At 39.9% G+C, this 13,013-nt stretch overlaps 1 protein-coding gene across 1 annotated transcript in view; it reads right to left on the bottom strand.

Annotated features, from left to right (window-relative positions):
- Positions 1-4,203: 4,203 nt before the first annotated feature.
- The window catches only part of alg6 (ALG6 alpha-1,3-glucosyltransferase), a 73,700-nt gene continuing 64,890 nt past the window's right edge, over positions 4,204-13,013 (bottom strand). Inside the window, exons 12-14 of the mRNA XM_034179548.1 lie at positions 11,821-11,889; positions 10,287-10,479; positions 4,204-5,839 (exon numbers count right to left, since the gene is read on the bottom strand). Coding sequence (XP_034035439.1) covers positions 5,642-5,839; positions 10,287-10,479; positions 11,821-11,889 — 460 coding nt within the window. The 3' untranslated portion in view covers positions 4,204-5,641. The remainder of the gene's footprint in view (positions 5,840-10,286; positions 10,480-11,820; positions 11,890-13,013) is intronic.

Raw genomic sequence — 13,013 nt, 5'->3', positions numbered from 1 at the left:
ACCTTTGTCCTCCGATTTGTTGATTACATCCTTTGTGCTGGTAGTCAGCTTGCATATGGAAAGAGGCTTCAAATGCATAGCTACCTTTACCAACGAACAGATGTTTACAAGAAATGTGGGGAAAATGAAGGGCTTGGACTAGAATTGGTACCATTATGGTATGAAATGGTGCTTCATCAAGGGGCAGAATCAGGAAATGTAAAAATACTGTAAATGTGCAAAATAGGGCTTATGGGTGATTCTTAGACTACGGGCACTTATGTCCTTTGATCATATTGTATGAAAAACAAAAAAGGGGAAATTTCACACTTTTATAGTTATCTTTACAATGAAAGTGTGTTAAGAAATTTGTTCTAGTAGTCTATGATGACTTTTTCACCTTTTTTCAGCATAATTATATGCAAATATTGCCGTTTTGTGCTTGTCCCACACCCAGACTTTTGATCTTCAATGATAAAAATGAATGGTAAAGAAATGTTTTTTCTAATGTTTTAAAATATCTCTGAATAAAATATCAGTAAAATAATCAAAACATATTTGGGGTATTCAGTGTCATACAACTGTTGATTTTTTTTTTAAAACAAAATGTAGTTCTCCCACACTATTGCCGTAATTTCCACCACAACACTGTAATGTCCCTAAACAGTTTGTATGAAAGATTGTTTGGGTAGTTTCTATGGAGATAAACAGTGACATCAGAGCACATGTATATAGCGCCAAATCACAACAAACAGTTGCCCCAAGGCGCTTTATATTGTAAGGCAATGGTGTGGTGTAAATTACATTTACAAGGCCAATAGTGCCCGTAGTTAAAGAATCACCCTTATATGTGAAACAATTTCCAAAAATCTTGGTGAAATGGTTGACTAACTAAGCCATATATTTATGGGGTACATCCAGGTTTTCTTTTTTTTTTTTAAACAAGTCTTGGAGCATGCACTGGTGCCGTCCATGACACCATGAAACTTGATGGCAACTACCCAGCTTGACAACTGGTCCATCACCATCTATCTGCCACAGCCTGCTGAGGCACTGGCATCTCCGTGGCCTTCTCCAGCTACCAGGATCCTCATCACTCAGGCACCTGTGCGTTGGATCATGCATAGAGAAATGTGCCACATGGCCAAAATGTCAAAGCTGGTGCTCTCTCTCAGTGCAAGCGATACACCTCATCAGTCTCCCTTAGTAATCAGGAAACCCAAGGATCCTGAGATGAGACCAAGACACAACAGTCGTCACCTTAGTTCACTGTTTAGTGCTGGACTTTAGTTCTGCAAACATATCAGCATTGCCACACACCTTTTGGTTTGTGGAGACAAGCTCTTCTAAGGAATCTCTCAATTTCATAGGCTAAGGACCCAGAGATAGGTGAATGTTTCTACAAGTTTAACACTTGTACCACATGCAGAAACACTTCTGATGGCAGAGTGCAGGAAGTCATTAAAAGCCTGGATCTTTATCTTGATCCAGGGCAATTGTAAATCCAGATACTACAAGTTTTGAGTAGATATATCCATTGACAGACACATGGTTTATGAAAGCGCTGCCTCCCGTTAACTCTTTGTGAACCATCTATCCTGACAGTGACTTCAGTGTTTGTAATATCACAGGGTGCCACTGAGGTTACAATCATGTTTTCCTCCCCCATATTCCCTGGGTTTTTGTTAACGAGGCACCTCAGCTGTTGACAGCTAATGGAATTGCTCTTCACCTCTTGTGCAGCACTGGAGATCAGGCAGGAGATGAGTGGGGAATCAGCACTGTCAGTTGTGAGGCTGAAATGCCATTTATTTGTGAGAGAAATGCCTGAAATGGCGGGAGTGATTCTACTGACAGACCCTGTCTACCTGCTGAATGCCTCCACCTGACAGCTGACAAATGCTGATTCTACATCAACCATAATGCCGTTACAAAAAAAGCAGGGGTTTTCATATGGGAACCCACATCCATGTTATTGATAAAACTACGCAGCCCTCCCCACCTGTGCAGTTTAACGCATTTGAACAGTAAAGGTGGCACACTAGAGGGTCAACAACATACGCGCACAGCAGTCTCTTTATTTGGTAGTGCCTGGGAAGGCCGAGGCCTCTCGCTGCCTGAGTTGACCTAAGTAACAGCTGGTGTTCACAGTGACATTTCTGCGTAAGGTGGATCATGTAACTCTCACTTTATCGCCCTTAGAGGCCATGTGAAGGACAAAGCCACCATGACCATAAACAAAACTAATGTTATGACACAAGCCCCTTTGGAGGCTACAAGAAGTCTTTTTTTTTTTAATGCCCCTACATCACCCATGGTACAATTCTCGCATTATGTCTTCAATGGTGGGTTTGAAAGTAAAGGTGAATGCCAACTGATGAGAGTATACTCGCCCTATGAAATGTTCTTCTGAGTTATGCTGCATTCACATGTTGGTGGTGTGCAATAGATTAACTGGACTTTCCATTGATTTTAATTAGAAGATGACAGAATTGGGCCACCAATTGCTGTGAAAGCATCATGTGCATGTACATGCTGTTGAAAGTTAAAAATTTTAAACTTGAACACTTACTACCCCAACTCAAAACATTTGGATGACATGAAAATAAGAGTGCTCTCAGAGCACATTATCTGCTGCTTTGGTTACAAGATCTTAGTACAAGTATATTGTGTGATAGTTGATTTCAGAATGCAGACACCAACTCACGAAACTGGCAGCGCCTAGGTTTTTTTTTTTTTTTTTTAATCAAGGACCACAACTCTGCCAAAATGTGTCAATCTTGTACAATATTACAATATGCAGATCCCCAACCTATAATAAAGAATTGTACCAAGCTTCACAAAATTCTTCCTAAAATTATTTGATTTCAGAATGCTTCTTTCTTGGGAGGGACAGACTGACATTGTCATGACATAATTCCCCTTTTGGGCCTTCGACAAGCGGTAGATATGAAGTGATCCTTACATTTACTTTGACTTCGGCTTCTTACAGTATGAACAAGATATTTCATGTTTTGTGTGGTCAATTATTAATATACTCGTACATATATTCCTGCATATAAGATCTGCCGCACATTCTAAAAGAAGTTAGGACAGGGCAGTGTATTCTCAATATAAGGAATTAATCATCACTTTTACAGCCAGTTTTCTTGAGACAAGTCAAGAGATGTATGAACATTTCCAAGTCACTGATTATGTCTTGCACTTCATTTACAGTAGTGTTCAGAATAATAGTAGTGCTATGTGACTAAAAAGATTAATCCAGGTTTTGAGTACATTTCTTATTGTTACATGGGAAACAAGGTACCAGTAGATTCAGTAGATTCTCATAAATCCAACAACACCAAGCATTCATGATATGCACACTCTTAAGGCTATGAAATTGGGCTATTAGTAAAAAAAAAAAAAAGTAGAAAAGGGGGTGTTCACAATAATAGTAGCATCTGCTGTTGACGCTACAAACGCAAAACTATTATGTTCAAACTGCTTTTTTTAGCAATACTGTGAATCACTAAACTAGTATTTAGTTGTATAACCACAGTTTTTCATGATTTCTTCACATCTGCGAGGCATTAATTTTGTTGGTTTGGAACCAAGATTTTTTTCATTTACTAGTGTGCTTGGGGTCATTGTGTTGTTGAAACACCCATTTCAAGGGCATGTCCTCTTCAGCATAAGGCAACATGACCTCTTCAAGTATTTTGACATATCCAAACTGATCCATGATACCTGGTATGCGATATATAGGCCCAACACCATAGTAGGAGAAACATGCCCATATCATGACGCTTGCACCACCATGCTTCACTGTCTTCACTGTGAACTGTGGCTTGAATTCAGAGTTTGGGGGTCGTCTCACAAACCGTCTGTGGCCCTTGGACCCAAAAAGAACAGTTTTACTCTCATCAGTCCATAAAATATTCCTCCATTTCTCTTTAGGCCAGTTGATGTGTTCTTTGGCAAATTGTAACCTCTTCTGCACGTCTTTTATTTAACAGAGGGACTTTGCGGGGGATTCTTGCAAATAAATTAGCTTCACACAGGCGTGTCACAGCACTTACAGGTAACTCCAGCCTGTCTTTGATCATCCTGGAGGTGATCAATGGGTGAGCCTTTGCCATTCTGGTTATTCTATCCATTTTGATGGTTGTCATGGCATAGTTATCCTCTTAGATCAGCCAGAAGTGGCGCCATTAAACTGAAATGCATGTCTATCTAATGTTCTTGCTTTTACATTTGATTCTTGTCACATTAGTTGTATGCCTCCATTAGTTACATAAATTATAATTTTTCCCTGTAAAATGGGCATGACATTATATACACGTGACAAAAGAGGAAGGCAGGACCTTTCACAGCGCCTCCAATCATCTGTGTAAGTTAGACCTTGAATTCCTATTTGTCCCAGTGGCCTGTTGTTGGCCTTACATGCACAGGCAACCCCAACTGACCTAATAACATTTATAGTGGTAATGGATTTTTTTTTTTTTGCCCGTCATTAACTCGCACAGAGATTGGAGAAAGGAACTGCTTATACCTTTTTCTCTGGTATTTCAACTTTATCGCATTATGTTCTGCTCTGTCTCCTTTCTAAAGGTCTGTCCTGTCACCGGTTGTGTTTAAATGTTCACATCTTATGTGCAGAACCTTTGTAGTATCGAGGAGTTTTAATGAATATTTGATGGTGTCGAGTAAAAGCTGCAAAAGATCATTTTTGTCTAATTATTGCCTCTGCTGCACTGTTGAGGATAATTTAGCAGACTTCTGGGTAGACAGTTTATGAAGCCACTTCAAGTCAGATTAACCTGCACTGCAGCCTTAAAAAACAGATTTCACTTAGATTTTATTTATTTTCATAAGAACACAACTTTATACAAATTATTCCCATGATGGAGATACAGAAAGCCATATATAGTGGACCAGATAACTGTAATAATTGTTCACTTCTGGAAACGAGCACCAAAATTGGCACACATACTCCTTAGACATCACTCTTGAAAAAACTGACTGGCCACTTGAGTTTTCAATAGGTGGTCAGGTGAAAGATTCCTCTAAGTATTCTGTTATCTGCTGCACTAAGAGAGAAAAAAAAATTCACATAGATAGATCACGATCATGTGTCTTTGCTAAACATTGAAACTTAAGTTTGGTCACATTAGGTGTACAATAGTGATTCTTTGAACAGATGTACAAACGATGGATACACTGACTTGTAATTGACACATATGACCACCAGTGTCACTGCTGAGGCCACACCGAACCTTCAGGCAAACCCTGAGATTAACCAGCAATACTGCAACTTAACGACTACACACACACACACACACACACACACACACACACACACACACACACACACACACACACACACACACACACACACAAAAAAAGGAATTAAAGAAAAGTCTATTTCCCATAACAGGCAGTCATATTTATTGAGTGAATGTCTGAAAGCTAAAATAAGCCATTTCTGTCTCATCTTTGCCAAAGAAGTTACATTTCTGCCCACGTCTGCTTGTTGGTTTGAACTATTTAACATGTTTTCCACAAAATATGCCAAAAAGGAAAAACAAAAATAAAGATGAGATGTAGTCCAGGACTGCAACAGAGGTTTTGTTGGAGCAAATTTCACCAAAAACATTTCCATCAATACCTGCGGCACCATTCAGTTGCTCTTCTTCTGGCTCTTTCTCCTGGGCGGCTGGCTGAACTGCACCATGTTGAAATACATAAACGTTCCCAGGAAGTGTACAAAAGCAAAAGTAGACACTAAGAGAGGAAACAAGTCAGGCAGCTGCGGTGGAGGAACCAGCACTACGCTCATGACGCTCAGACCAGCCATGGCTGCGATGCTGATGTAGAACTGTAACAGACAGAGCGGGTGCCGATCAGCTGATGCTTCAGAAACATGAGAGACACCAGACTGTGGAGAATGTCAAGTTCTCACAGATGTCCTGTGGTGTTACAGTTTTCCTCAGCTGCTTTTCCTCATTTTTTCAAAGAACGATTATCAGACACAGAGATGCATATTTTCCCACGAAACAGCACATGACCACACTTGATCAGCAAAGGGCAATAACACTATGTAACAAATTTTTATTTTTGTTTTGTTCCTGGGTACACAGTGTGTTTTCCTAACCTGTTATGCCTTAAATAAATAGAAAATAGCTGTTATTCCACAGAAACTTTGCTTCTGTGATCAGGACAATGATATTTTGAAATTTGTCTGTTTTCAAGAATATTCTCGATTTGCCTTCACTGCTACTGAATAGTCTTCTAGAATATTCTTTAACGGCTAGAACTGTACAGAATTTTCTAGAAGTTTCCAGAATTATCTAGAAATTTCAAGAAACTTCGAACTTTCTAGAACATAAAATTTTTTTTTTTAAAAAATCAAAGTTTGTGCTGAATGTAGTCATTTTTCCCATAGACTTTAGACATAAGCAGTTGAAATATAACACTTAGAAGCCAGGAACAAAAACTGTGTTACATAGTGTAATTCACCCAAAATCTTCAGCTCATGTTGTCAAATGAAATGATTGTCACTGAAAACATCAGTGCTATCAAAATTAAATCCCCTCAAAACGTTTAGCAGTTTTGTCAGGATGGTACTAACATTTACTGAGATTTTAACTTTCCTGTTATAAAGTCTGCATAGTACAATTGAGCAAAAAAAAAGTGTGTGTGTGGGGGGGGAGACCAACATGACAGCACTATATTATTACAACCCCTGGCAAAAATCACCGGCCTCGGAGGATGTTCATTCAGTTGTTTAATTTTGTAGAACAAAAGCAGATCACAGACATGACACAAAACTAAAGTCATTTCAAATGGCAACTTTCTGGCTTTAAGAAACACTATAAGAAATCAGGAAAAAAATTGTTGCAGTCAGTAACGGTTACTTTTTAGACCAAGCAGAGGGGAAAAAAGTATGGAATCACTCAATTCTGAGGAAAAAAGTATGGAATCATGAAAAACAAAAGAACGCTCCAACACATCACTAGTATTTTGTTGCACCACCTCTGGCTTTTATAACAGCTTGCAGTCTCTGAGGCATGGACTTAATGAGTGACAAACAGTACTCTTCATCAATCTGGCTCCAACTTTCTCTGATTGCTGTTGCCAGATCAACTTTGCAGGTTGGAGCCTTGTCATGGACCATTTTCTTCAACTTCCAAAGATTTTCAATTGGATTAAGAACAGGACTATTTGCAGGCCATGACATTGACCCTATGTGTCTTTTTGCAAGGAATGTTTTCAGTTTTTGCTCTATGGCAAGATGCATTATCATCTTGAAAAATGATTTCATCATCCCCAAGCATCCTTTCAACTGATGGGATAAGAAAAGTGTCCAAAATATCAACGTAAACTTGTGCATTTATTGATGATGTAATGACAGCCATCTCCCCAGTGCCTTTACCTGACATGCAGCCCCATATCATCAATGACTGTGGAAATTTACATGTTCTCTTCAGGCAGTCATCTTTATAAATCTCATTGGAACGGCACCAAACAAAAGTTCCAGCATCATCACCTTGCCCAATGCAGATTCGAGATTCATCACTGAATAAGACTTTGATCCAGTCATCCACAGTCCACGATTGCTTTTCCTTAGCCCATTGTAACCTTGTTTTTTTCTGTTTAGGTGTTAATGATGGCTTTCGTTTAGCTTTTCTGTATGTAAATCCCATTTCATTTAGGCGGTTTCTTACAGTTCGGTCACAGACGTTGACTCCAGTTTCCTCCCATTCGTTCCTCATTTGTTTTGTTGTGCATTTTTGATTTTTGAGACATATTGCTTTAAGTTTTCTGTCTTGACGCTTTGATGTCTTCCTTGGTCTACCAGTATGTTTGCCTTTAACAACCTTCCCATGTTGTTTGTATTTGGTCCAGAGTTTAGACACAGCTGACTGTGAACAACCAACATCTTTTGCAACATTGCGTGATGATTTACCCTCTTTTAAGAGTTTGATAATCCTCTTCTTTGTTTCAATTGACATCTCTCGTGTTGGAGCCATGATTCATGTCAGTCCACTTGGTGCAACAGCTCTCCAAGGTGTGATCACTCCGTTTTAGATGCAGACTAACGAGCAGATCTGATTTGATGCAGGTGTTAGTTTTGGGGATGAAAATTTACAGGGTGATTCCATAATTTATTCCTCAGAATTGAGTGAGTCCATACTTTTTTTCCCCTCTGCTTGGTCTAAAAATGTAACCGTTACTGACTGCCACAATTATTTTTCTTGATTTCTTATAGTGTTTCTTAAAGCCAGAAAGTTGCCATTTGAAATGACTTTAGTTTTGTGTCATGTCTGTGATCTGCTTTTTTTTCTACAAAATTAAACAACTGAATGAACATCCTCAGAGGCCGGTGATTCCATAATTATTGCCAGGGGTTGTATTTTAAAATGTAGTAATATGTGTGTTAATGAAAACAATTTTTTGGGGGGGACTTCTTCCTTTTTGCTCGGGGCCACCAGAGCAGATGTTGGATGGTTTGGCTCCTTAATGGGATGAGTTTTATGTCAGACGCCCTTCCTGATACAACTCCAGATAAATGAGGAGATTGGGATGCACGTGGTCTTGAAGTGGAGACTTTCTGCTTTGGAGGCAAGAGTACTAGTCAAAATACTGTTCTAGAACAAAATTAAGTGGGTATTGCAGAACATTAATTTAGGCCTTCAAATTTACTTTGCCATATTACGATGTTTCACAGAGAAGCATCATGGCCAAAGCAGATGGTCATGACAGAGTTTGGTCTGCTTGATGTTTCTTCCTGTAATCATAAAATGCCTAAGGGAGATTTCCTTACCATGTTGCCCACGTGCTTACTCGGCGTGGGAAAGGCATAATAAGACTGACTCGATGCATTGTGATTTAGAATTTAAATAAATTGAATTGCATATTGTTCTGAGATCATACATGTGTCCATTTGGGTTTTACCACCCACAAATAAGATAGAGGGTAACACATCAAAAACTCACCCGGTCACCATGAAACCCGATCGCCATCACTGGGGTGTGCTATTTACGCTGCTTGTGTAAATAAATATATCTAGGCAAACCAGTGTTAATGACGCACGCTATAAAAAGACGCCTCCGCTTCATCTCTGACACCCTACCGGTGTCCCTCTCACTAAGGGGCTGGCGGTGCAGTCGCTTCAGACGCTGTGGTAACTTAAATAAGTGATAATTCTTTTGGTGGCAGTAGCTTTCATCCTGGACAGCTTACACAGCTTCCAATGGCACATGATCTTTATTTAAACAGTTGGGTATATCCTCGCACGCGGGCGCATTTTAGTTCGACTTTCAAATTATAAGCCACCTGGCACTGATAAACTTCTTATTGATTTTGCAGACTTTGTAGGTAATCAAAGACATTTACCAATGATACATTGCAATTCATAACAAAATCAGACTATTTAATCAGGCTTTATCAATCAATTTATTATTAATTGGTCACCAGATGTTTTTCCCCCCAAATGTCTACAATTTGATAATTTATTAGTTTATTTTGTGAAATACTCAAAGGCACATAATGTCTGCAATTATATACCATTTGGAACATTTAAAATCTTAGCTGGTTAGTCAACGCTGGACTTGTACTGATGTTATTAATTAGAAAGACGTCTTAAAGCACATTTGTAACTAGCCCCAGATTTCTGTCATCTGTGATAACACCTGTCCCCCCTTTTTTATTATAAATTTATTATATTTCTCCGAAATGACCACCTAAATTTATTTCACTGTGTAAACACCTGCTGTAACAAGACTGATTTGAACCAAAACCTGCAGACCTTTGACACATTGTTGCATCTAGATTCCCATTCCTTTTACATTTTTTTTACCTCTATATGTAGACCTGAGTTTGATTCCCCCTCATGCTACCTGTCTGTGTCCTAGGACAAGGCATTCCATCTGCACTGTCCCAGTCAACCCATCTTGAAATGGGTTCCTGCCACGGCTGAGGGAAGTGACCTGTGATGGACTGGTGTCCCATCCAGGGGGAGTTGTAGACTCTTCTGTTTTATGATATGGTATTTGGGACAAGCATTGACCTGATGGATCTCAAGGCCAGCATAGGACTTACCATCCTTCAACTTCACTGTTTCTCCATAATGGAATGACTATGTTTGATGATGAAGCTGTCTGCAACTACACGGTGAAAAAAATATATTTAAAATGATGCTGAAACAATACAACAAACACCTACTTTTTAACTTAGCAGCTTAGTGTTGCTTGATCTCAATATGGAACATTCATTTGTCAAGTTCTTTTCTGTGGTTGCACCGGCTCTCAGTCCACACTGACCTTCCATCTTACGACACACGCCAGATCCAATCTAGGGAGGAAGAAAAGCATCTTGTGGTAGCCTCCCAGTCTCAGCGAGTCCTCTGAACAGTGCTCCAGTGCAGACAGGAGGTACACACTGAAGTATAAGAAGGCCAGCGAGGTCACAATGTAAGGCACCAGCAGGCCGTCCTTGAGAAGCAGTGGGAGCATGCTACGCAAAGAGACCAGAACAACACTGCATTTACAGAATATAGACGGGTCGGTGCAATGACGCCGTATAGTGGGCAAGAATCAAATGCACATGAATTCACTCTACTGGACTTTTACATTTCACATGCAACTGTTGCATGTGGCACAAAGGAACATATTGAAGAGAATATCTGTCCAACAGATGCCTTGAGAATTTTCAACAACGTTCACCAGTATAACCACTGAACAGATTTTCAGGAGGAAGTTCTGGGGAGGGGCAGCTCTGACATTCATACTTATTAGATTAGCAGAGAGGCAAAGACAAGAACAACAGTTGACTCATCACCCCGGTCTATAAAAACCTCTCACAGTACACCACTCATTCTCATTTTAAAATCTAACAAATAAGCTCTATTCAGTAAGTAAATATTTAACATTTTAGAAACACATACTTCATCAATTTAAATACAGCGGCTGCATTCTCACCTCTCCAAATTGCTGTGCTTGAGCCAATTATGCCAACAAAAGGTATGTGTGTTTTTTAAATGAAGGGTTTTATAGACTGAGCGGATTAAGTGCAGGTCAGAATGTACTGAGAAGCAGCTACAGACTGACCTCCTGTCACCACACAACACACAGCAGGCATGCAGACAATGCTGCGTAATCCCCAGATATCCTCACACTAAACCACACGCACAACAATTAGAGCTGCCGGAAGAATTTAACAACAGCTGGTGAAAGTTCGTCACACTGTTGGAAACAATATTTATCTTTGGCTTTCACGGTTCCTCGCTTTTAACTGCAGATGCAATCAGTGTTTCAAGATTATTGTAGGGAAGGATTTTGTAGGCCATAAAGCAGGACATCAAAGATGTGACCATTTAAGACCAGATTCACATTCCAAATGCAACATATGCCTTAGATATACCGCAGCATAATTTTCATCTTAAGTATAATAAAAATTATAATGTTTTGCCTTCGCTTGTCTCGTTCCAAATTTTTGGCCCACACCAGCAGTAAGAAATAAACCAAATAATGTTTCAACGACAAGCAACAGTGAAGTCCGGTGATTCATAGTTTTATATCTCTCTGTCGCTGTTGATATTTGAGTTCTGTAGTAAACTACATTTACGACATAAATTACTTCATGTCTATAAATTCTATACGACTGAAAACAGACAAGATTGAAAACGTGGCATTAAATCCAAAACCAACCAGAGACCTGAAAGGTATTGACACCTACAACCATTACCTCTGATTGCAACAAGCACATCAGGAACCATGGGAGAGTGTTTCAATACTCAAACATATTTAATGTTGGAAGATTCACATCTCAGGCTGGCTGACTGGTTTAGTTTCTTACCTGAATATAGAAACCTGCAGGAACCAAATGGTAATCAAGGGGAGGTCACTCAACAGAAGGCAGACAGGCCTAGAAAAGTTCAAAGGCTTGATGTTGTTACTGGTAAACAGACACAGTAACGCATTAAGCACCATTTTGCAACAGGATGAGCAGATACTAGAACTGAGCTGGAAGCCATCGCACTTGGATATTATTAAAGCTGCTAATGCATTTGGAGACTCAAACAATGACTCAAATTCTTTATTCTCTCCTTGTGGGTGGTGAGCCCATATGGAGATGATCCAGCCTCAGGTTTGTGGTAGAGTGTGAAGCGACTGGGATGAGGATCAGCGCTTCCAAATGCGAGGTTATGATCCTCTGTCAGAAAAGAGTGGCTTGTCCCCTCTAGGTCAGGGGAGAGTTTTTGCCCCAAGTGGAGGAGTTCAAGTATCTCGAGGTCTTGTTCACAAATAAGGTTAAAATGGAGTGTGAGCTTGACAATTGGATTAAGGTTGCATATGATGTCCTGCATCCACTGTACCAGACCAACATGGTGAAAAAAGAGCAAAGCCAGAAGCCAAGACTCTCCATTTGTGCTCCTATCCTCACCTATGGTCCTGAGGTTTGGGTAAAGGCTGAGATCACAAATGCAAGCGGCAGAAACAAGGTTCCTCCATTGGGAAACTGGCCTTGCACTCAAGGTTATGGTGAGACGCTCGAATATCCTGGATGGACTCTTAACTAGGCCTCTGCTTCTTCACATTAAACGGAGCCAGATTAGGTGGCTTGGGCATTTGGTGAGGTCATCCCCTGATCATCTGCTGAGGGAGGTCTTCCAGGCATATCCAACTGGGAGGAAGCCACAGGGAATAACTTTGAACACACTGGGGTGATTATATTTCCCAGCTGGCCTGGGAATGCCTTGGAATCTCCCCGGAAGAATTAGAGGACTTGGCTGAGAATAGGGAAGTGTGGGATGAGCTGTTTGGTCTACTGTCACCATGACCAGACCCAGTCAAGCGGCAGAAAATGAATGAATGAATGAATGAATGAATGAATGAGTTAACGCCAGTGCTGTCCAGCTCCTATACAACTGTAAAACTTTGTAAAAATTGTCTGTACATTTTTTGGCACTTCACAAAGTGACTTTAAAGCCTTCAGATGTTACCCCAAAATACTACTATGATTAATTTAAAAAACACACATGACTATTA

This window comes from Thalassophryne amazonica, chromosome 10 (genome assembly GCF_902500255.1).
Source record: "Thalassophryne amazonica chromosome 10, fThaAma1.1, whole genome shotgun sequence".
NCBI classification, from domain to species: Eukaryota; Metazoa; Chordata; class Actinopteri; order Batrachoidiformes; family Batrachoididae; genus Thalassophryne; species Thalassophryne amazonica.
Note: the sequence above shows the minus strand (reverse complement) of the source record. Positions and strands in the feature narration are given on the sequence as shown.